The sequence below is a fragment of the Asterias rubens genome, chromosome 3 (genome assembly GCF_902459465.1).
Source record: "Asterias rubens chromosome 3, eAstRub1.3, whole genome shotgun sequence".
Taxonomy (NCBI): Eukaryota; Metazoa; Echinodermata; class Asteroidea; order Forcipulatida; family Asteriidae; genus Asterias; species Asterias rubens.
The window spans coordinates 21622084-21648745 of NC_047064.1; the positions used below are offsets into that span (position 1 = coordinate 21622084).

General features: G+C 35.5%; 1 protein-coding gene across 1 annotated transcript; it reads right to left on the reverse strand.

Moving 5' to 3' along the window:
* Nucleotides 1–26630, reverse strand: LOC117287744 (tetraspanin-31-like). The gene is made up of 5 exons (XM_033768246.1): nucleotides 26128–26630; nucleotides 8146–8313; nucleotides 6611–6820; nucleotides 3937–4062; nucleotides 1–1533 (listed from the first exon to the last, which is right to left on the reverse strand). Exons 1-5 carry the CDS (start codon nucleotides 26185–26187, stop codon nucleotides 1459–1461), a joined length of 639 nt encoding a protein of 212 aa, XP_033624137.1. The 5' UTR covers nucleotides 26188–26630; the 3' UTR covers nucleotides 1–1458.
* Between the last annotated feature and the right edge of the window lie 32 nt (nucleotides 26631–26662).

Sequence of the window (26662 nt, forward strand, 5' to 3'; positions counted from 1 at the left end):
CCAACTCGACCGATCCAAGGCAACGTGTTCCTTTAAACAATAGCCTAGCTGGTCTGATTTTGTTTACATTTTGTGGTTGAATATTTCGCCAAACTCTCATCTAATTTGGGTGTGGTTTATCGTGCTTAAAAAATAACTATAAACAAAACGAGGACAGGGAAGAATATAATAACTAAATGGAAGCAAAATTGTTTTTAAAGAAGTAAAATGCTAAAAGAAAATGGCTTAGGTAAAAACAAAGTATGAAATAATTAGGTTTTCTTCAAGAACCAATTCAACAAAATCAAAATAAGTAGCATCAGTATTATACAAACGTCTTGTATAGATCCACTTATGTACGTCACCATCATTTTTGGATTTTACGATTTACCTTCGATTAAAAAAATGTATTGATGTTTCCCTTGAAGACAAATTATCTGCAGAAAACACAAGGATAAGATCATTGTGAAAGGCTTCTTTGAAAGGTCTTGAAATAAAGTCATTTTGCTATAGACCTTATACCTTCCAAGTGAAGCTTTCAGTTCACCGTCTTTCGCTGCTCTCTGGACTCATAAAAACATCAACACTCTCATGTTTTATTAACAATCTTTTATAATGTTTTAAAATTATCAAAATACAAGTGTTCACTCGTCTTAAAATTTTTTATTTGGTTTAGAATTTGTTTTCTTCAAATTTTGCATTGGATACATTCTGTTGAAAGACATCGACTTCTAAATTTATAAATAAAAACAATTCCTGTCTACAAAAATTAATGTGAGCCCCCTACTACAATGAAATACCAACAGGAATTGTCTCAGGATTACTCTTTAGAAACAAAAATCATTTTGAAAAACTAGGTTTGAAAGAGCATTTCTGGGTTATCAATTACCTCTTCCTTTCTGAATAAAGCTCATCAGGATTTGACTTTCATATTATCAGGGTCCAATTCCATAGAGCTGCTTATTTTAACAGAAACACAGCTTAAAGAAATTCTGCTAAGCCCCAAAATGGGCGGATACCATTCATAGATTATACACGTGGAAGAGTGTTTTGGCTGGTAACTTATCCTGTAAGCATGATTTTGTTCAAAGCTATTTTATTGTGCTTAAGAAGTTCCATGAAATTAGGCCAAGGTTTCCTGTATTCTCATTTGCATTGATAATGTCAATTCTCAAAATTGCTTAGGGGACCAGTCTATGATCCTGATGGCAACCGCTGTTTGGTTTGGTGGGTGGATCACAAGGAATGAGAAACAAACAGATTGCTGCCGACGTAGTCATATGCCAATGAGCTCTCAGATGGTCAGGCCTCCAGTTATGCAGTTCTCATTTGACATTGTGACCTCTTGTGTTGCCATGACAACAGCAAATGTAGCTCCACTTGAATGGACAAGATGAGGCTTCCACGTCACTGAGCAGCATTTTTAGCGTGTTTTTTATTTGTTTGGATTATGATTAATTCTGCGGGATGGTGGGTGATTCAATTTAAGATATCGTGGCCGAATCCTAGAGTGGGTTGCTTACGGTACCACCAAGCCAACATTATGCCTGCAAGCTGGAGAAAAAGAAACAAGAACAAACCACCTTTATTGGAGGAGTATTTTGAAAAGGCATTTATTTATTTATTTAAGGGATTATTTTGAAAGGAAATGTTATTTTTGAAGGAAAACAAAGAGGGAAAAACACCTTTTTATCCAAATATTTTGAAAGGCATTGATTTATATATTCAAGGGATAATTTTGAAAAGAGAATGTTAGAGGTCTTAAAATGCATTGAAGGGGAAGGGGGAGCAACACCAAGCATTTAGTATAATGTAGTTACTTGACAGGCATTGATTTAATTATTTAGGCCTAAGGGATAATTTTAAAAGGAGAATGTCATTTCTTAGAAATTCAATGAAAGCGAGAGAGCATGGATTTAAATTTGGTTCGTTTTTGTAGGACTAGCACATTAGTGAAACGGGGGAACAAATGTACGGGGGAACAAATGATGTCCATTAATTTTCTAAACGGGGAGGGGGGTGGGTTCACTTGTGGGAATTTGTTTGCCTTTTTGCCTTTTCAGCGTTCTTAATGTGTTGTCAAATAAAAGTCATCTCAATTTTTGAAGCCTAAAAAAAATATATTTAAATGGAAAAATAGTGTCTTCAAAGATTAAAAATTATATAATCAGAAAAGCTGCAAAGTAATAGGATGACGTTTCGACCCTAAAGCAGAGTCTTTCTTGAAAGACAAAACCAAAATCTGAAATGTGAATTGGGTTTTCACGGGACCTGCTTTAGATATTATTAGAGTTTTTCCAAGACACCAATGGACATTTCCAAACTTCGCCGTGTGATTTTGTTTATGTTGCATACACAGGTAATATTTGTCCAGAGGACAGTATAGTCTGCAAACATGACCGATTCTGCACTTTATTCTTAAAACCCTATAGACACATGAGTCCCGGAAATACGACTGTCACGACATTTCATCTCATACATTCTTGACAAACAAAACAACAGACAAACAGAGAGAGAAGTGGATTGCCCTAGTCCCTCAAACTATGAATATCCTTTACCCAAGTGCACACCACAATCTGGGCGGACGGGACTCAATTACGCTTTACAGAAAGCTTCAGGCTCTCAGAAAATCTCATTTTTATCTATTCAGGGTGACTAATTCACCCTCTGGCAAAGTAAAAGCCATTGGTTAATAATAAATTAAACCATGCCTGGCTTTGGACGGAAATAATTTAGATTGGCTACAATAAACCCAGGGGGTAGGAATTGATAGAAGAGCTTCTCTATCTATTGGGAAAAAAGGAAACCAACTCGAGTTTCCCCTTTCGTTTTATTAACTCTGTACTCATCAAAATGTGGCACAACTGTCTTCATAGATAAACAGAGAACTCAGACCTTAGCAATGGGAACAATTTTAAGAAACTTGACTCCAGGCAGGACTTGTGCCAATTGATTTGTGATAATGCAAATGTCAACAAGTTATTGGTAAACAATTTTCTTATCAGCAAAAAAGTGATATATAGGTTTTAATAGTCATGTCTAGAAATAAATCTGAAGGAAAACATTTGCTGAGGAATGAAAGGAAGCTTCAGATTTTTTTTATTCAAAAAAGAAACAAACTAAAACTCTGATGTGGATATTGATTTTAGATTGAAATTTTTAACCACAAACAAAGCTTCAAAATTACATGGCCATATAAGATGCACACAAAAAAAGACACATTTTGTACTAACCCTGGACCCCTGAACCTAATTTTCAATTAGCATGGCCCATCTCAGCTGATGAAGCAGCGGATGAAACGAACGTCTCTCCCAGACAAAAAGCCTCATTCCCGATTCGCATTTCGGTTAATCATGGCCCCCTAGACATAATTTGCAATTAGCGTTGCCCATCTCAACTAGTGAGAGTGATGAAAAAGAAGCTGTCTCCTTGGGAGATATGGGGACAGATGCAGTTGATTGAGTTAAGAAACAGTCCGTTAAATGTCACATGATGAAGACTAATCAGTCACATTTTAACCAAGATCTAATCTGATGGCTAGAGAGTGGCAACTGAGAGAACTTCTGAATGAAAGGACTGGTTTGTGTCTAAAACAGTCTACATGTACTTATTATAACACAAACCCCCCCCCCCCCAAAAAAAAAAACCCACAAAAAAACAAGAGGCTAACAAAAATAACATAAAACTCATTTGAAGTATCGTCATCGGTATGTGCGTAACTCAATAATAGACCCACTTGCTTCTGTATCTCTCCTGCGAGGAATGTCTTTCAGACATGGCACACTTTTTTAATTGGCTACTAATATAAAAAGGAGGCTTTATTTGAATACTGAAATTATGTCAAATTTACGGCATTACAATGAAACAGAAGTAGGTGTGGCATAAAAAAGCAAAACTGAAATACACGCTTAAGCTAAAAAACACAACAAGAAAGAACTTTTGATAAATAATGATTACCTGAAGAAACCCGAAGAATAAGCCCACCCCTCCTGTAAATTGAACAGCATGCTGCAATCGCTGGTCTAGTGTCAACATGCAAAAATCACACACAGAGCAGTCGTGGTCCTTAGAACAACAGGGGAGCTGAAAAGTAAAATAGAATATTCACATAACAAGAAAGTTAAGACACGACTGTACATGTCTCCCTATTGTCGAAAAAAGGGAACAGCTTGAAAGAAGACTATATTATTATAGTATTTTTAATGAAATCAAAAGTGCGCTTTTCAAACTCACAAAGTTCTTGGGGAAAGAAATACCCAATGTACTAAATTGTTCAAATACAATGTTTTTTTTACATGATAACAATAGTTTGCTAAAATTAATATTGAAGCCAATTAATTTAAACTTGGAATGAGTATGCCTATTCAATACAATGAAACCTCATGGCCAATCATGGCTATATTTGTGCGATCATTACATAGGTTTAATAATATAAACAGATGTCAAGTCTTACTCTATAGGGTTTTTTGATTTGTTAAATTTATTTTACTGTAATGGCAATATTTTCTTTACCCAGCAATACGAACGTATTGTCATACTACTTAAACTATCAGTACTTGAAGACACAGAATATGGTACACGTTTCAATAATGGTAGGGACCAACTTGGTATAATATTATTTCAAATTTACGTGAGACTTGCACAGTTACGATCTCATATAAAACAGTAAATAGCATTGTGGATGGCGAGAAGAAATGCAGAATACTTAAAGATCTCAAAGGTCATACACTAAACAGTCGTGGATCATAGTAAAAGAGCTGAGGATAAACAACAGTAGGTTGGGCCACCCAGAAACAAGCAAAATGCCCCATTAATAAATCAATAATATTAAACTCAAAGATCTGCAGAAATGGGCAGTGTGAATAATTAATTAAAGATCATTAGCATTGAATGAGCAAAGACGTCGACAGGGCTAGCACGATGAACAGCTGCTGCCGAACATAATAAGGCAGGGCTTGAAATTTGGGGGAAATCCACAAAATCACAAAGCTTGTCGCTCCAAATGTTTACTGGACCAGAATTTTTATTTAAAAAACAAACAGATTCAAAATAAGAAAACATTTCCTGACCCAGTTTAACGTGCATGGTTACTATTCTTGAACAAGCGCAACGATGTTTGATCTCAATTGTCTTTATGGATATGTACACAGTTCAATATGTCATTACTCGGTAGAATTGAAATATATTATTTCATCAGATGTAAGCCAACATTTGAAGATATTATTTTTCGTTCAAGATGTTACACAGTGAGGCAATATTCTTTATAATACCAAATTAACCCTCTAGTCACTGCACCGCCCGAGTTTCTGAAAACCAATTTTTCAAGATTCTTGCAGTAAACAACTGGAATCGTAGTTCAATTTTTAACAGATAGCTTAATATTTATGCACAATTTTTTACCCTTTCGGTAATGTTTGTATAAAAGTACAAGCTCCCATTGGGAACAATAATCGGCTCTCTAATATTTTTTTGTAAGGATAAAATGGACACAATAGCTTTTCAAGGCTTTTATCTGACTCTATATAACAATTATTAGAGAGTCAGATAAAGGCCTTGAAAAGCTATTGTGTCCATTTTATCCTTACAAAAAAATATTAGAGAGCCGATTATTGTTCCCAATGGGAGCTTGTACTTTTATACAAACATTACCGAAAGGGTAAAAAATTGTGCATAAATATTAAGCAATCTGTTAAAAATTGAACTACGATTCCAGTTGTTTACTGCAAGAATCTTGAAAAATTGTTTTTCAGAAACTCGGGTGGTGCAGCGACTAGAGGGTTAAGACTCACAAGACGGCCGGTACAACACCATTGGTGCAGTGTAAAATTCGAGCCCTGGGCCCAATTTCATGAAGCTGAAAAGGCAGAAAAAGTAGCTTGGCACAAACAAAATTATACTGACCAAAATAAGGTTACCAGGGTGAGCCGAAATATATTATGTCATAAGTTCAATTTGTGACCGGTGTCCTGCCAAGCAGAAAATGTTCAAGTAATATTTGCTTAAGCAGCTCTATGAAATTGAGCCCTGTATAAGGAAATTTCAAAATAATGTCCGGAGGTAGTTTATCAACTACTGTTTTGTTTAATTTAGTTCACACATTCTGATGTTTTTAATAAAGAACCAGGCATATATCACAACCTGTAAGACTCGTTGTTGTACTAGATTTGTCATACTTGGTTGCATATGGCAGTTCTGCCGTTAGCACCCACACCTTTTTAGTCTTGTGGACAAGTCGTTAAATGTCTGTCGCGGTCTGTCGCTATTGTGTGATCAGTAGTCTCGCGCAGACCATCAGTCTCTTGAGATATTTGCGATACCACCCTGACAGACATTTAACAACTTGTCCACACGTCTAACACCTTATTTGGCCGAGTAAAAAAAGAAACATGTTCAGCGTCCCCGCCCGCTTCCTTTTCAGAGGCTGCATTTTTTTTTCTTCTTTTAAACGATCTCAGCTAAAACAATCTGAATGTCTTGTCTGAATGTCTTGACCAAAGTATTTCATTTATGTATTGTGTGTTTGAGCTGTAGAAAAAACGATGTATATTTGACATTTTAAAAAGAATGGCGGCCATCTTGAAACCAAAAATTAAAAATAAAAGGCCCCTCCTTATACTCGGCCTTATCTCACCTGTTGTTCCTTACAACTGCTGTAATTCACATGAAGATGATCCAACCCACAGCACAGGAAGCTGCTCTGAAGTTGCTGTCTCGTTACATTGCTAGCCTCTTCCCAGCCGTTTAATAGCACGTCAGTTCTGTGTGCTTTGCCAAATGCTCCTAGACAGGCTATGGCCATGCAGGACTGCATGAAACACGTAATGCACATGAAGACGAGGTACTGGAGAAAAGGCTAAGGAACATATCTGTATTTTTAACAAATAAATCAACTCTACGGTAACTATAGACTTTGAAGTTAATAATATTTTAAAGATGAGAGTGATTGAAGACACGGTAAACACGCCAGTATTTTCACTTGGTGTATCCCAACATAAGCATGATAACCAACCAAGTATTTTGAGTTATATTACCAATAGTGACCAGTGCCTTTAAATAGTCCTCAAATTATGCTTTTGCCCCCCCCCCCCCCCCCCCCTCGTGAAAATGTCTGGTTTACGCCACTGCAAAAAACAAATCAAAAGATGCAACAAATTAATGCCAAATATAACCACGGTTCTTGATTGAGTGATTGCGTGGGTTTTCACCATTGAGATTGTCCTCCCACGTTGCAAACAACTTACCAACCAAAAGGACCGATGGTATAAATGCAACAGTCAGTTTATGCCCTGACGTTTTGACCCTAGCAGAGTCTGCTATAGTCAAAACGTCTAGCCATTAACTATTTTTGTGATAGTTATTAATAGTAAAACTTCTTGATGATCAATAAATAACTCGAGGCTTCGTAAAGTACATTCTGAACAGGATCCAGGGAGAGATTTTTAATTTAGTAGTTTATGCTGGTAATATAATTTCAGATGATTATTTTATGAGGAGGGCATGAAGATGATAGTACAGCCACTCTGTGATTTATTGAACATCTTGGTGGAAAATGATAATTAGAGAGGCAGGGACAGTGTTGCTAATTCAACCACGGTGAACGATAGAGTGCAACGTTCTATTTTTAGTTTTGTGCTTATGAATTTCAAAATTTCAAAATGTTTATTATAAACTTTGTAATAACAAGTTTTTTATGCCACTTCTATGGCTGCTAACCGTGTGTTTGCTTCCATAAACCATAATAAAAATTTAAAATAACATGAATATCTTTTTATTTGTTATTTTTTTTTCATGGGAGGTCGGGTCCAGAGTGTAACTTATGTTTATCTATTTTTGTTTTGTCTGTTGACATTTTTTTTATTGCGCTATTTTATGTAATTTAATGTTTGTATCCATCCTGTCATTGACGCTTGCGCTGTTGGATGTTGCTGGGAAAAAAAATGAAAAAATGAAAACTAAATTGTGAAATAACGGAGACACATTATTTTGATTTCATCTTAATTTTACTTGCAAATGTTAACCTGAAAAACACTTCAAACAAATCAAATTTGTTTGAAAATTAAACAAAAAACACGACACATTCTCTTCGGGAGATCCTCTGAATATTAATTTGAATGTTTTTAACTTTCAAATAAAGAAGGAAACAAATTTAATAGATTTAAAGGATACAAAAAATATGAGAGCTTGGTTGCCCATGACAACCCCGAGTATACCAAGAATGGCCAGAAGTAAGAGGAAAGTTCCTGTAGCCGCGAGACCGCCAACTACAGGCGTAGTAAGGAGGAGGGTTGCCTGCATCGCTATAGCACTCATACTTATTAAGATGATTCCTAAGATCTGAAACAAGATAAACAGACACGAGAAATGTGAGAATTATTCATAGTATCAGCTGGGAATCAAACCTTTCTTGTGTCTTAAAGACACACCTTTGGTAACTGTCAAACACTAGTAATCTCACTAGGTGTACAGTATCCAAACATAAATAATAATTCTGTTAAAATTTCAACTCAATTGGTTAACGTAGTTGCAAGGAAATAGTGAAAGAAAAAACACCTTGTTGCACAAACTTGTGTGTTTTTTTTTTTAGATGCATGAGAAAGGGTTAAGGCCTGACGTCCTTTTCAGATTTAAATATTTTGGTGAAAAATTACCTCTTCTCTGGAATTACAATATTACTTCATCAGGGGGGTCGCTTTTCACATTATAACTCAACAGCTCTTGTTCATGCTAATATATATTTGATTACCAAACGTGTCCAATAGTCGCTTTCTCGGGCGTCTGAGGGCACAGTTCTATGCAACGAGTGTTTTTTCATTATTATCTTGCAACTTCGATGATGACCAGTTGAGCACAAAGTTTCACAGGTTTGTCAATTTTTGCATGTGTTTGGATAGGCTACACAAAGTGAGGATATCTGTCTTTGGCAACTACCTAAAGTATACACTGCTTTTAATATAACTGCTTTAAATCACCATGACAGATTAATCTTTTCAGAGTAAAAGGAATCACGAAGTATTACCCCAGGAAACGTGATCATTGTGTCCATAAATATCGACTATTCATCAATTACTTGTGTCATTGTCCTCAAGATGTCTAGCGAATCCAAGCAATAATCTTAAGAACAGCTGGGCTCTGACTTGAAGGCAAATCACACTTAATATTAATTTTCATCTCCTTCAGCATTTTACGATTTGGATTTAATAGATTTTGGCCTCGCGTGTCGGCAAAGCCAGCTGATCCGACATCGAGTTATCACATTTCTTGGCGGTTTTACAGCTTGACTGAAGCTTATGTTCTCCACTGCAATTGAACATCTCATTGAAATTTACAAACACTGACACCGAAAAAAAATAATTTAAAGAGAATATGATGCAAACGCAAATCATTAAATGTTATTTTTTTTGTAAATCTATCTTATAAATAAAAAAGGAAATTGATTTGACCACAAATTAATAATAATAATAAAGAATATTTATAAGGCGCCAAAATCCACCAAATGAGGTGCTCAAGGCGCAAAGGTGATCAAGGCGCATTACCTAAAAATGGGCAATTTAAAAACCCCAATCCAAACAAAATACAAGGAAGATTTCTTTCTTCAGAAAACCCACGACAAGCATTTAAAAACATTGTAGAATTCATTTAGAGAATAATACCCACATAAATTCTTACTGGGGTAAGGGGGGGGGGGGGGGGCTGGGGATAAATTATCCTGACTAAAATGATTGGATGACTCATGCTCGTAAATTTAAATAAACAAGAAAAACGAGAAATAAATCCATGTCTCATAAACTTTTCCATTAGAAATGAATTTCAGAAAGAAGGAAACATCACTGATTAATCACTCTTTTAAAGAGCAGCTCTTTCAAGAAGCAACCTGTGTTAATTGCACTTAAATTTTGTCTGCGTTGCGGCATGATGCATATTTTAAGAGAACATAATACAACCCTGTTGGAGATTTCAAGTTGCTCGAATTTCACGAGTTGCACTTAATTATGTGTCCATTTATGCCCTAGATTTGATGGAAATTCAGCACACGGTAGTGTATAATTATTAGTTTATTCATGCATGTAAAAAATATGATAAGCAGGAAGGACTTGACGTGAAGTCTAGGGTTCATAATGTTGCACTAAGTTCAACCCTGAGGGGCCGGGGACGCACATGCATGTCAGTCAACAGCAAAAGCTTCTTCTATCTCTCTTGAAAATCACGTTTCCTGGGAGAACCATGGAGGTAGAAATAGAAGGATCGACTGAAGATCGTCGTCAATCTTTTTTGATGGATGTATGTGGAGTTTCTGCAGACAAGCCCAGGGCAAACATTACACAAGCGACGTTTTCATGCACTTAAGCATCTACTGATGTTTGTTTCTTGTCTTGTTTTTATCTTACTGTTTGTTTTATATAATGATTGATTACGTCACGGTGTATTTCAAATGATGTCTTTGAAAATATCTTGAGGGATGTTTTTGCATTTTTAAAGATGAGGCAATCTAAAACCTACTAAATCATGACACAATGAATATCATCCCTCGTCTCAGGAAGTATTAATATACCTCAATGCAGCCTCATCTGTGATGAATTATCAATATACCCCAATGCAGTCTCATAATTGAGGGATTGTTATTATACCTTCAGATAGACCTCTTCTCTAAGGAATTATTAATATACCTCAATGAAGCTTCATCTCGAAAGGGATTGTTAATATACCTCAGGACAGCCTCATTTGTAAGGTAAAGTGCCAAAGGTTGTACATAATACCTCAATGCAGTCTCACAATGTACTTTGCTTCCATCTATCCCATGCTGTGACAAAGTCAAGTTATATCTCAATAATATTCACAAGAGTCCTTAAAGACACTGGACACCTTAGGTAATTGTCAAAGACCACTCGTCTCACTTGGTGTATCCCAACATATGCATAAATCAACAAACCTGTGAAAATTTGGGCTCAATTGGTCATCGAATTTGCACGAATAATGAAAGAAAAACACCATATTGTCGCATTACTTCGTGTGCTTAAAAGCTTCAGCTGAATTACTTTATTATTTGAGTGAGAAGTTACCTTTCCTCTTCTCAAAAACTATCAGGGGGAACCCGTTCTCACAATGTTTTATATATACTATCAACAGATCTCCATTGCTCGTTACCAAGTAAGTTTTTGTATGCTAAAATTATTTTTGAGTAATTACCAATAGTCTCCACTGCCTTTATTGCAAGGCTTCATTAAAAATGCTTTTAGTAAAACATATATTAAAAAAATGAGATATAATTTTCAAATAAAATTAAAGATAACACTAAAACAATATGCTGACTGAATACTTTGTTCTGCCTTTGTATAAAACAAATAGTATGATAAAAACATCAAAATGCACATTTAATTGTCAAACGCATTTTTCTGAGAAGGATCGTACAAAGCCGAGAGCTTTAACACCAAACCCCAAAGAAATAATTGAACAAAACATGATAAATTTGTTTAAAATTTAAATCAAATCTCTCGGAAATTTGACTTGATGTTCCGGGAGAATGGCTGAAGAAACTTTTAGCAAAAGTCAAATGAAAGCATAAATTACATTATACAATTCTAGGGGCCTACACCCAAGGGCACATGCCAGTTTCTAAGCTCCCCTCCCCCTTAAAATAAGATTATCGCTCAGGTTTGACATCTTAATTTCCCCCAACATGGTAAGAAAACAATGTGTTATTCTACCCTAAAATAAATATATATCTAACATGGTTAAAAGGGGTGAAGTGGTGAATCTGAGTGCAAGCAAGACGTGGCCAAATTTCATCAGCAGATATAGCCGTATATAGGGTTTTTGATAAAATATCCAAATACCAGATCCTCCATTGGTGTATCGCAATACGCATACAAAACAAACCTGTGACAATTTTGGCTCAATTGGTCATCGAAGTTGCAAGAAAAACAATTGAAAAACACATCAAATTGTGTGTTTTCATGCTTGAAGCCTTTGTCAGATCAACATCTCTCAAGTGCTCATTACCTATAGTAAGTTGTTATATGGGCAATAATTTGTTGAGTACTTACCAAAGGTATACACCCCCCCCCCCTTTACAGGCGCCACTTCCCACTTTAACGCAAAGTTTTGGACCAACTTTAGAAGACTCTGCATGCATAAATAGTCAGATTTGCAATTGACTGAAAGAATCACATGACATTGCTTGGGTTTGTGATTAATATTTCGAGCTTTACACAATGCAATTGAAATCCAAAAGCACATGACAAGAAATTTGTAGTAGGTGTAAAATTTGAATCGGGGATAAAGAACATTAATTTTGGTTTACCCTTAACTCAGTATTTTCCCGAGTTCTTTGAAAAAAATCAAAGAAAAACAAGTGTAGTTACAAAAAGTACCTCTGACCTTTTAGAATGTAGTGAATACCCCTATAACATTATCTGCAATTAGCCACTGATGCCCACAATCAGACAGTATACTTACCTCAGCGGCCTTTTAGCAGCATAATGCTTACAGACACTGGACACTATTGGTTATTGTCAAAGATGAGTCTTCTTATTGGTGTATCTCATTATTTGCTTAAAATAACAAACCTGTGAAAATTTGAGCTCGATTGGTCGCCGGAGTTGCGAGATAACTTTGAAAGAAAAAACACTCTTGTCACACGCAGTTGTGTGCTTTTAGATGCTTGATTTCGAGACCTCAAATTCTTAATCTGAGGTCTCGAAATCAAATTCATGGAAAATTACTTCTTTCTCTAAAACTACGTCACTTCCGAGGGAGCTGTTTCTCACAATGTTTTACACTATCAAAGTGACCTCTTCCGTTACTCATTACCAAGAAAGGTTTTGTGCTAATAATTGTTTGAGTAATTACCAATAGTGTCCAGTGTCTTTAAATCAGTTTCCCCTTTTTCACATTTTCCCCCTTGCTGAAAGGTACATGCTAATGCACTCCTTGGGTTGCCTCCCCACTCTAACAGTACTGTTCTATTGATTGAAACCATGTAATGATAGATCGTCATGTCCACGCATGCTTTCATCCTGTGAAATACTACTCTAAACAAACAAGCATCTTAACTTGATAGCTACGTGGGAAGTATTCAGTAAAATCAATTTTCAAATCCAATACAACATTTCCTCGTAAACTCCCAGGAGAGATCGTATGATGTAGAATTTTCTAAGCTCAAATATTTTTTTTAAAAGTCAAAAAGCCCTGTAGGTGTTCTGTTGCATCACTACGTCATCATGTTTCGTACAGTGGATTGTTTTAAAGGATTAAAACACAATGTCCACAGATATTCATTTAACCTCTTTACACCGATTGAAGACAATGATGGTAAGAAAGCTTACCTCAAAAAATTACTTGCTGAGGTGCTGTAGTTATGAGTAAACAATGTCACGAAAATACGTAGTACATGCTAAAAAAAAAAATTCCCTACAAAAAGTACCCAGACCCTTCAAAGGTTCTTACAAAAATATTTCTTGCCTCAAGATTTATCTATCAAAGCGAATAAAATATGATCAGCAATTGCTTCATCAGTCTATATTTTTGTCATGGGAAAAGGTTCTATAAATTTGTGAAAACATCCACGTATTTTTTTAAAAGTGATTCAGAATTAAACTGTCTGTGATAAAAACAACTGAAAACCTCAGGCTACCCTTTAAAAAAAAAGTTGTGTCTTCATTTCATCTTCTTTCAAAGATAAATTGATAAAAATCTAATTTCCTGTGAATTTATAACACGGAATACCGTAAAAGATTCTTCTACAAAACGACAACATGTATCAGGTGGGAATCACTCACATGCATTACTCTCACAAGCTGTGTTATAGATAAGAAGCTTCTAGTGCCATATTGATACGGCAGAAATTATGGCTAAAAACGTCAATATTTGAACAAATGAGATTACCCTCTTGATCAAAATTCCTCTCTGTAGCTTGCAATGCGGTTAATTATACAAGGTTGGGAAGACATCCAAAGAAGAGGAAATTACACGGTAATCCCTATACCGCATTTCCTTCTGCCTCACTCTATCCATTACTTGGGCTTTAGTTTGTTCCATGGCGCTTCACATTCAACCTTGTCCCCAATTTCAAGTTAAAGGTAAGATACCAAGTTAATTTGTTTCAAGAAACCGAAGCTTAAGACGGGATTATTTTTCCTGAATGCGCGCAACAAATAAAACTGACTATTGGATTACGTTGTAAATTGCTTTCTCGTCACAAAAAAAAAATGGGTACAGAATTTCTTTGCTGTTAAATTATGAAATGGAAGATGTGATGCCATGAGTTTAGAAGAGGAAAAGAATCGTTAACGTTACGTTGAAAACTTAAAAATGTTGTAAAGTATCAAATTAACTACTTCAAAAAGGTATTATACAGAATTGGTACAGCTGAACAGTCGCAGACCGTGTCTATCTTTTGTACGATCAACCATTATGGAATAACAAACATTGAGTTTTTGGGGGACTAATCCTCCGTTGTGAGAGTTGGGAGAAAATAGTGAACAACCATGCACAATGTTTAGCAATGGGTTGACTATAATAACCGAAATCAGATGATGCATTTGTTGATGTTTTCAAATAGAGTTTTCTGGAATTTGACTTAATTTTACGAGGAAAATATTTCACAGATTTATTTTTCTTTAATGTAAACTTCTTAATCTGTAAGCTTTCAGACTAAATAATTAAACAATCTTATCTTTACCAGTCATATATTTTAATAACTTAAAGGCAGTGGACACTATTGATAATTACTCAAAACAATTATTAGCACAAAACCTTACTTGGTAACGAGAAATGGGGTGCGGTTGAAAATATAAAACATTGTGAGAAAAAGGAAAGCAGTAATTTTTTTCGAATTTGAATTCGAGACCTCAGTGAATTTGAGGTCTCGAAATCAAGCATCTGAATGCGCACAACTTCTTGTGACAAAGGTGTTTTTTCTTTCATTATAATATCTCACTTCGATGACCGTTTTGTGCTCAATTTTTTTGTTTGCATAAGTTGAGATACACCAACTGTGAATTCATATTATTTTTATATCATTATTCATAGTTTATTAAACACATTCAATTTGGTTGCCCCGGGCAAAATTACATTAAATTTACAAAAATTCATCTGAAATAATATGTCAAGAACATATCAGGTATTTTCTTTAAGATTAATTCCATCTCCTTCTTGACATGTTGACGTCATCATTGAATCTTGATGCCGTACACCAAGAAGCTCAATTTGAGCATTTTGTTCTTTTCCACAGTGCTGCATCGTATGTTCAAGTATTCAACTGGTAAGCTGCGGCTATTTGAGTGACAATGCCTCGGCCACTTATGGAAGCGTCATAGTAGTTCTCGTTATAGGTAATTTGTATGCAGTGAACCAACTAATTGAAGCGTGTGCTTTGGGACATCATTATACCAAAGTGCCATTTTTCTCCGATGTGATGCTTTTTACGGAGTGTTTGTCAGTCCTCTGAAGGCATTTGTGATGTTAGCATTAAACAAACTCAGGACATTAAAGTATACATTGGGGATTCTTTCTTTGAAATAGTCTCATTTAAAAATGCAACAATTTGTTAATGGTCTCACGTTTAAATAGAAAAATATGTAAACTACTAATACAAAATGAGGTATTCACTTCAATAACAATTAGTCGTTTGATTTTTCTAATATAATTATTAGTTTGATGTTGATGTTTTAATTATACAAATTTTACAGCAAATTTCCTTTTTTTTCCAATACGAATCAAAAAGAATAACTGCATTATGACAAGAAAACAACATTGTAAAACGCAAGACTCATGAATAATTAAGGTGTACATTCGACTGAAATCAGTAGACTGTCATACAACATGTCCCCTTTTAAAACATGATATCTTAACTCTGCATATTTTATTACAAGAAATATTTTAAGTGTTAATGTATTTGTGTTTTGTCTGCACAAACTCCCGTGGGTGCACAAAGTGAGAAACTAATCTTCAATAAGAGTATCATTTGACACTCTTGGCTAATATCAATCATTGTTATTGACGGTCCACAATGACAGGCCCTTAAGGCGCATTGTAAAGTAGGCAATCCCATGGTGTTATTACCACCTGGGGGATGAAACTACAGGCGTCTTCAAGACGTCTTGAAGATGCACAGAGGAGAGATAGTTCAACTCTGTCCTTTATTTAACCCATCACATCAACGACAAGAGTGTCAACATTTTCAAGAAGAGCTTGTCGTGTGATAAGAGGAGGCATCACTCTTGGCGAACATGCAGCAGAGTTTTTAAGGGATTTAGAATTAACTGCTTGAAGACGAGCAGAGTATGCTGTTCGAAACGTCGACACCACACCAGCTCTTCTCAGAGCCAACACTCACCCTAAGAGATTTACACTTGGTTGTACCCGCAAGTTTACTAATTATTGTTTCTTCCTAAATTGCCTGTGTTTAAAAAAATCACAAAACAGGGCTATCCTTTGTATTAATTTATTGAAAGTTAGCAAAAAGTAAAGATTGTCTTTCTGTTGTAAATTTCAATATTTATATATTTTAGTTTTCTTAATGATGTAAAAAACAAAACTCAATTCAGCCTCCTGCGAAGCTTTTATTTGTGCAATAAACCAATAAATAAAAATAAATATATAAAGATGAATTTTGTAATCCGTCACATCAGCAGCATAAAGAGTGTCAAAATTGTCAAGTATAGCTGTTCGTATGGTTGTAGGGAGGCATCACTTGACCAAGAGAAAGTTTAATATTATTTTGTCTCAAGTCATTAATTGGATTGTTTCTTACGTAACTTTTAGACCTGAGTAATTGATCAAGTCATTGATTGGATTGTCTCTAACGTAACTTTTAGACCTGAGTAATTGATCAAGTCATTGATTGGATTGTCTCTTACGTAACTTTTAGACCTGAGTAATTCAGAAGTTGGGATGAAGATACGGCTTACTGCATCAAATAAAGCAGTGACCTATATTTTATTCAAATAGCTTATCGACAAAATGTCACAACTTCAGTCAATTTCTTTATACCCTCAAAATACAGTAATTTCTTCTCTGGAGAAAAGATCAATATTTTGATTATATTGCTCGTTTCAAATTGGATGAATGAAATTTTGCTAGAAGAAATCGGAAACGAGGATCACAATTGTTTTGCTTATTTAGTGTCCTCTTTCCAGAAGGTCTACCCACGGGATTAGACCCATGCATATTGACACATTAAATCCCAGGGGAGTTTGAAGATGATCCGTTACATCTGCCCTCGTTTAGTCGTGGAAAGTCAAGACCAAATCGGATGAATCCCAGTTAATCTTGGTGCAGGTTTCTTGTCAAATTGAACCAAGGAATATGAGTTTAAAATAACACTAGTAAGACTGACTCAAACAGGGGTCAAACGGCCCAGGTTTCTTGTTGAGTTTTACTAAGGAATATGGATGCTCACATTTTGGTTCGACTTAATAATTGTATTGATAACAAATCAAAGGGTTCATTTCAGATGAAATAACTTCGCAGGATGTTTTACCATCATTACCAAGTGTTCGGATAAAAATTATGCATTTTTCCCCAGGGGCCATTACCAAAATATGGTAAAAGAGCTTTGTTTATCGGTTACTTCTTTATAAATTATTGTTTGGCTTTGTACTGTGTTCGTAGAGTATGGAAATAATGTGAGTTTGAATTGAATTGAATTGAATTGAATTGAATTGAATTGAATTGAACGGTCCTCCCCCACCCCCCAAAATCACAAAGAATAAGCCTATACAGAATCCTCAAGTTACTGCATGCCTACACAACTGCAATACCAGTTGCTCGCCAAATCATTAATGCAACAAAATATATACACTGAGATCAATGATGAAACAATGAGACGATTTCAAGCAATAAAATATTACTCTTCTCCTTAATGCAAATAAGAACAAATTTATGTTTTCTGCCCAAGTGGGAGACAGAGACAGCAAACTCATTCCTTCAGTCAGAAATGTTGATGTACAATCAGTAACCATCAAAGAATGTGGGTGATGTAATATGATATGCAGACACATTGTGCGAACTCGTTTCATTTGGATGATCAAGCCATCTTCAGTAAAGTGCCATTGGCAACCCATCCCAGAAGTTTAATAAAGAAATATGATGCAGAAAATGCCCAGAGACTTTTGGATGTAGATTTGCGCCGTATAGTAGAGCCATGTGGATCAACAAATTCAGACTGTACAAAAGAATCTAGGTCACGATATGTTTGGGTGGGGGGTATTAAAAATTTTGGTTTTATTGACCAAAATATTTAAAATAAAATCATCCATTTAGACAAATATTATTGTATAAATTCACCTACCGGGACATTTCAATTGTGACGAAGGTTTTGGTATAAGAGTCTTTCAAATCGAATGAGTTTGGCCCATTTAGTTTTCTACTTTCTTTTTTGTTCCATTACTGTTCGTCTTGTCTCCATGTGTTGTTTTTCTGTCTAGACGGTCTTCACAATGAGACTGTACAAAGTATTCGACAATAATTGTGTGGGTATTCCAGTTTTATAAAAATATTATATTTGGTCATATTTTTTACATCAAGCTGTTAAGAAAAGGGTGCAATTTTTGTCAGCCATACTTATTTTATTGTAATGAAAAGGTCAGCACTTACAGCAAAGCTATGTCTTGAGTCTGAAATTCGAAAATATTGTTTTCCTATGTTTTTACCAAAATGTATATGGTTGATTGTGATCATCAGAATTAATTGAATATTAATTTTTTTTTGTTTTTTGGTTTTTACCCATATACACCGATGTGTGTAGCACTGTATACTCATTACTTTCCCGAGTCCTGTGAAAAAAATCACAGGCATTTTACTCGGGTGGGATTCGAACCCACGACCTTTGCAATTCTAGAGCAGTGTTAATTGCTTGCATGTTATTTAAACTTTTACCGCATTTGGAATTCTGATCTGTTTGGGGAAATTTAATATGTGAAATAATGACTTAAAGAAGACATTTCAAATCCATCTTTTTGAGGCAAGAAAAATCAACATTATGTAAAATTGTGTGTTTAATAGCAACTGTTGTATAGATAACTCTTTTAGCATCATCATTGAAGCGTTAGTTTGATTAATGTTTGTAGTTTTGTATACATTTTTCTAGTTTGATTATTTTTTCTTGTTTTATAAAATGTTTCTCCACAGTTTGATTCAATGTTGCTATTTCCATTACATGTTTCTAGAATGTTCTTAGCTTGATCTTCTAAACCCCTCAGCGAGAAAAGCATCTTCAAAATACTCCTCCAATCCAACACTCAAAATGGTGCCATAAGTGTTGACGGACCTCAACTTTTGTTTTTTGACAAACACGTCCCGTCCAGGATGAAACAGAAATAACAAAAATCAATTTCTTGCCGGTGCAATAAATGACCTCTCAATTATTGTGATGTCTTATATTACCCAACGCCATGTCAAGCACCTTGATATTTGAACACAAGAAGCCCAACGTTTTTAACCTTTGAGTTTTAAGAAACACGCGATTGTGCTAGGTATAGCCTATAATTAAATCTAAATTTCATTCCTAAATGATTAAAGGCAGTGGACACTATTAGTAATTACTAAAAATAATTATCAGCATAAAACCTCTCTTGGTAACGAGTAATGGGGAGAGGTTGATAATATAAAACATTGTGAGAAACGGCTCCCTCTGAAGTGACGTAGTTTTCGAGAAAGAAGTAATTTTCCACGAATTTGATTTCGAGACCTCGAGTTTAGAATTTGAGGTCTCGAAATAAAGCATCTGAAAGCACACAACTTCGTGTGACAAGGGTGTTTTTCTTTCATAGTTAGCTCGCAACTCCGACGACCAATCGAGCTCAAATTTTCACAGGTTTGTTATTTTATGCATATGTTGAGATACACCAAGTGAGAAGAATGGTCTTTGACAATTACCAAAAGTGTCTAATGGTGGTCCTAAAGGGACATCAAACCTATTATTGTGATATTTTGTGATATTTTTAATAAACCTTAATGAATTGAATTGAATTGAATTGAATTGAATTATTTACGTGAATTCGCAAACATTCAAGTAAATATTTGCGAGTAAGGCACAATTCGTGAATATTCACGGTTTTGGCCTCAATATCTGACTTGGATTTAAATACATGGTGTTTTTTTCAAACAACATCGACCCTTACTTTTGAGACAATTACGTATAATCAACATTGATAAGTCTATTTATAAATTCAAAATAGTTGTCGTTGGTTATTTTGTTACTTCAGCAACACACAATTTTACGGTAAATACAAGTGGCGAGGTGCTTGGTTATAGAGAGCAACACATTTTTGTTTCCTTATCCATTAGGCCTATTCTCTTCCAATTTCGATGACCAATTATTGAGCCCAATTTTCTTTTTTATGCACGTTTGGAATACACCAAGTGAGAATCTGACAACCGAAAAGTGTCCATGGACTTTAAGAAGCTACATGGCAGCTAATGTTTGTAGATATTATTATGCAGATGTTCAACCCCCGTCTACCGTTTCTTATTGTCTTGGCTGCTTTTCAGTCCAGCGCGTGTCAGCATCACCTATCTGACTCATTAAAGGTTTGTGCCTGTTGATCATTGTCGACATCAAGATGGAGACCCCATCATCGCAGCTCCTCCTGACGGGGTCGTCTGTTGGATTTGGACGGTGCAATAAATCAACCTGGAGGCCCAGCAATTAATATCTTGCTGCAGTGTGTACGCTGGGTGTCAATTCATGTTGCCCCAGTTCACCGTGGGTAATTTATCCTCTCGGAGTTGTTGTGTGTGAGCGGGGTTAAAATATTCTGGGAATTTAATTATTCTGGGAATTTAATTTAACATGAGGAATATATAGCGCATGAGAAATGTCCCAATTGCCATCTAAATATAAATAAAAAAAGGATTTAAATTGCTGGTTAAATTTAATAACATTAAATAATTGTTATGTCGAAAAAAGAAAAAAAGAAAAAGGTTTTTAAAATAAAATAATAATTTAAAGCCATTGGACACTTTCGGTAAACAGTATTGTCCAAGGCCCACACTTCGTGTATCACAACTTCTATATAAAATAATCAACCTGTGAAAATTTATTATTTAGGCTCAATTGGTCATCGGAGTCGGGAGAAAATAACGGGAAAACCCACCCTTGTTTCCGCACGTTTCCTCGTGTCATGACATGTGTTCAAAATAAATCCGTAATTCTCGCTATCGAGAATTCATATTGTTTTATTGTTTTCTCAAAAAGTTAAGCCTTTCATAGACCAATATTTCAAGAAAAGTCTTTAACCATTACCTTCTGTAAACCCTGTAAGTTATTTGTAAATCTATGAACTTTTCTTTTCCTTTACCGAAAGTGTAAAACGGCTTTAATAGCCAAGTGAGTGTTCTTGGAGGAATTACTTTTGAATAAGTTTGTCATGCACTGCAAACAAATGGGATATTAAATTGCTACAATGGGTTTTGTCACATAACACATCAGAATCAAGATATTTTTCCCCACATTTGTTTTCTTATGTTGAAAAGTGCATATGAAATTGAAAAAATGTATTTTGTATTCATAACTTTCAAAACTGTAAAGTGATATTTGCTTGTGATTTTTTTCCAGAAGTACTGATAGTATACACAATGACAATGCACATCTTGTTGTTGGGTAAAAACAAATTATAACTGAATACCTTTAAACAATAATTATTTCATAAATATTTCAAAAGTGCTCGAGGAGCAAAAAACAAAAAGGCATGCATAAGCGCCTGGAATAAAATTGCATCATTTTTTTTTTATTAGCGATGTTACCAACCATGAATAAGTTGGTTTTATTTGCACATTATTGGATTTGCTGCCACGAAAACGTTTTTTTTTAGCAGAATGCATGCTGAAAATGAAGACCATCATGGGAAAATATTATAAGTTTATGTCAAGCCTGGACATGCAAAAGTCTGCTGACAATAATCTATTTTTGTTTTACTTGGATACAAATTAATTATTACCAAAAAATCAACTAAAGCAAAGAAAATAGATGGAGGTTACATGCCTTGAATCACAGAGGTGGCCTCTTTGCCACCATGGTTTTGGCCTTGGTGCCCCTTCAGTTTTAAGGGAATTACAAGTGAAAGTGCTCTTTGCAAAATGGCCTCCTCTCAAAGAGCAGGAGTCAGGCCAGGAGTCACATTCGTTGTTTAATTGAGGTTCAGCTAATAATTGCAACAACAAAAAACCTCTCCCTCTCATCTTCCACGACTCCCAAACGCTACCCAAATTGTTTTATTCACATGGCCTTACACAACTAACGCGCCAATGCAAGCGATCTAATATACCACACGTTCCGATAAAATCACTTCTCTCTGAGAAAATGTCATGCGTGGTGGCACTTTATTCCCAAGAAACGTATAGAGATTTGCTGTAATTCGCTCCGGCATTCATTTAAGATAAAACAGCTGAGGTTGCTCTGATGATGAGTGCTCTGATGAAATCACTGCTTCCTAAAGTGTCAGTAATTATATTGGACACACCAGTTGATGCCTAGCAACCGTTGCCTCAAATTAATAAGTGAGACAGGTTTTCTTAAAGTAGTTGGGATGAATGGAGGAAAGTGTGTGTGGGGAGGGGGGGGGGATAATAATAAAATTACCCAAGAGTAAATATGATCAAAGGACATCTATTAATTTCGCCGAAATACAGGGCTGGGCAGTTAGGGCAGAAAGGTATAATTATTGCAGGAAAAAGACTTATTCAGAAATACAAACTTTTTAATTTTGTAGACTTGTATTATCTCTTCTCTGGACACTATTGGTAATTGTCAAAGACCAGTCTTCTCACTTGGTGTATCTCATCATATGCATAAACAAACAAACCTGTGAAAATTTGAGCTCAATTGGTCATCGAAGTTGCGAGATAGTAATGAAAGGAAAAACACCCTTGTCACACGAAGTTGTGTGCTTTCGGATGCTTGATTTCGTGACCACAACTTCAAATTCTGAGGTCTCGAAATCAAATTCGTTGGAAAATTACTTCTTTCTCGAAAATTACGTAACTTCAGAGGGAGCCGTTTCTCACAATACTTTATACTATCAACAGCTCCCCATTACTCGTTATCAAGTAAGGTTTTATGCTTATACTTATTTTGAGTAATTACCAAAAGTGTCCACTGCCTTTAACCAGGTCTGATATTATTGGAAGGGTGAGGGTTTTCCTTTGTCAAGAGCACCCCTCCATCAAGAAGTTTAAATTTCTACTGAAACATTTCAAGGGGTATAAAAGGTTATGGAATCGGCAGGACTCGGTTTATTTGAAATTTATCACAAATAAAGGACATCAATTCGTTCAGATGTACAATTATGCAAACAAACAAACAAACAGAATCAATTTGGTTCAATTTTCAAAATAAGGTATTTGAAGTTGATTTGATGACGAGTTGCCATCAATTGACTCCGAAATAATCACTGACCAAGTTAATTATTCATAATAGAAAAAAGTCAAATCTATTCAAACAAGAAAATGTTATAATCGTAAATGAATTTAACCCTATTATAGATCACAGCCGCCACAATTAGTGGACGCAAACAGCCCACAAGATTTTAACCATTTTCATTTCCATAAAGAGGTCAATTAAAAGGGCTCAATAATGAACCTTTTCAATGAATATGTCAATATAGTATCCCAATCTCTAAACATAAACAAAAAAATTACTGTTTGAAAATTTGATAAAATAAACAATTAATATTGGTCATGCCTATGCGTTTTATGATGATAATACAGAAATGAGTGGTCTTAATATGGTTTTAAAAAAAGGTATTTAAAAAAGCCAGATATATTACTAAGTAGTGACGCGCTGAGAGTGATTGAAAGCCAGGCGCTGAGCACTTCATGAATATGCAGAGATATTTGCCAGAGCAAATCACACAGGTGTCTGCATCGATCAATATCACTGACTATTATGCAGAGAATGGTGCTAGAAAACACCGTCTTCAAGGATGTGTGGATTATAAGGAGCTAGAGTGAGCATGCACAGTGAACAACTCAACTTGTGAATTTGAGAGTTTAATACCGGACTTAGAGACAAAATCAACAAAGTTTTGTATTTTTAAGAAGATATGCTTAACAATTATTGCAAATGGAATCTGCCGACCCTTTCTTCGAGCTTTTTAAAAACAAATATTTCCCACAATTCTTTTATCAAATTTATCTTTGAATTTATTTTGCAACTTCCAATTGATATTAAATGTAAAACCATACTCTCTCCTAAACCCAACTCACCACTAAACTAACTTTTTAACAACAATCCCCCGATCTCACTTTTAATTGTCTTGGAAAATAATAATAATTTACGAACTCCTGTATGCTTTTATAATTCTCCAAATATTAAGAGATTATAATTCCGTGAAATTTGGCACCTGTCTCATCTCACCCCATTCAATAAATGGAATGATCCAACATGCTTGAGCGACTTCAGCTGGAAACCTTCATAGATTTAATAGAACATTACATACTGAGATTCTTTGGGCATTGCCTGGTGATGAGGTCTACTCTCCTAGAAATAACCTCGTTGTTTCTCCCAATTTCGCATTATGAAAAATCTATTTTGATAATGGTGTTTGGTTATCAAATAATTGTCAACCCGTCACCTTGAAATACACACAATTATGGCACACTGAATATTCAGCATGTTATTGTCAAGTATATTTAGAAAAACATGTTATTCCATTTTCCTCAGTAAAGCCAGAATAGTTATTTAAAAATAGGTGTCAACGAAATCATCCAGTCCCATTATCACCACTTATTATCGCCATCATAATTATATCACCACTAAAAGTTTAATCACCATTACCGATATCACCACAATTATACTCTGATTCTGCCACATGAGTGTGTGCTGCATAATCTCACCACCATCACTCATATCATTCACCATAAACCACTCCTCCAAGTGATATCACCACTCTGACCTTCACCATCATCGCGTTCACCACTTTTTTAACCATCACTTCAACCAAACTCCATGGGATCTCATCAACAGTCACACTCACCATTTATCACCATTATAAGAAATCTTCTTACTACCTTATAACCATTACCATGATCATATCACCACTCACCATCGAATCAAATAACTTAATCAAATCTAAGTCACGTGGTCACCATCCTCAATCCTCACCATTCACCATCTCAAATCATCACATGGTCATAGCCATAATCCCAACCCAAACCCAAAACTCACCACTCACCAAATCTCATTACTAGTTGCCCATAATTGCCCCTACAATAACCATGGTAACCATAACCACCCCATAACCACCCATCACCACTCACCACTCCAAATCAAATCCTCATCACCACCACCACCATGATCACTCATAACCACTCCCATTAACCACCCTTCACTTCACCACTCCACATCCAATCACCACTCAGCACCATATCACCACTTCAACCATGGTTACCAATTCTATGATCACCATGGACACTGTCAGCTATCACCATATCACCATGATCTAAAATCACCATCATCATACCACTCATTTTTTTTTCCTCACCACAAACCCACCATCTACTCTAAATCCCATCAGCAAAAAACCATCAATCTCCACAGTGATGGAACCCAATGAGCCAACTCCTATTTCTACATTGAGCTTTTGTACTAGTGCTAACTACAAGCAATTTTAGTGTTAATTTATTTATTGAATCATCTTAGTTCAATATTCATCAAAACACAAGCGGGTTATCATTGAAAAGGTAACCCTGGGGAGCTCACGGACATTTTTAAAAAATCACAAAATAATCATTTTAAAAGGTTAAAAAGATGCAATGATTATGCGAGTTGATTGGTAAAACAAAGGTTCACAGACTGTGTGTGAGGAGGCCTTAATCTCAATTTGATATTGATTAAAACACAAATTAATGGGTAATCACTGATCAATAAGGTATCACTGGGGAGTTCGCGGACATTTTTAAAAACTCACAAAATAATCTTTAAAAAAGGTTAAATAATAAATGCAATTATTATGAGTGTTTAGGCCTATTGGTAAACAAAGGTCTTAAGACCTTGTGTGAGGCCAAGGTCACCCCATCGATGCACCCTGCTGATTCGTCATCTTATTATCATAAATCAGCATCCTTCAGAATTGGTCTCAGATTAACACAATCGGGAATACATATAGCTCTGAGACTAGAAAATTACCAAAAATGGGTTTTGTTTCTTACCACATACAAACAGTTGACTGCAATAAGCGCCTTGTGGATTCTATCACTTTGTTCGGCCATGGTGATGTTTCAGTCCTTTATTTTAGTTCCGTCTGATTTGTTGTAGCTAGCTCTTGTCACATCCACACATTGAAATAAGGCGTTGCCAAGGATACGACTGGAATACAGAAGTGAGATGTTGTGGCACTAGTATCCACGAAAAAGAAGCAAATAATCCAAAATGCCTCACTCGAACCCGGTTGGCAGTTACAGTCCACTTTCTTATTACCGTAACGATGGCAAATGATGTAGCGATTTACGTTTTTATGTCACAAGAAAAAGAGGACATTGTAAGACATCTTATTTTGCTATGCACCGACTTGTCACAAGACCACTTCAGATAAACTGGAGACAAGTTGGATGGCGCGCTTCTGGCTGCTGGCTGGCATGCGTCTTCATCCGTGTGGTGATGTTTACAAATACGTTAGTCTGGTTAATACTCGAATCAGCAATAAGGAAGGTACTATCACTGCCTGAACAAGACCGTCAATCAATC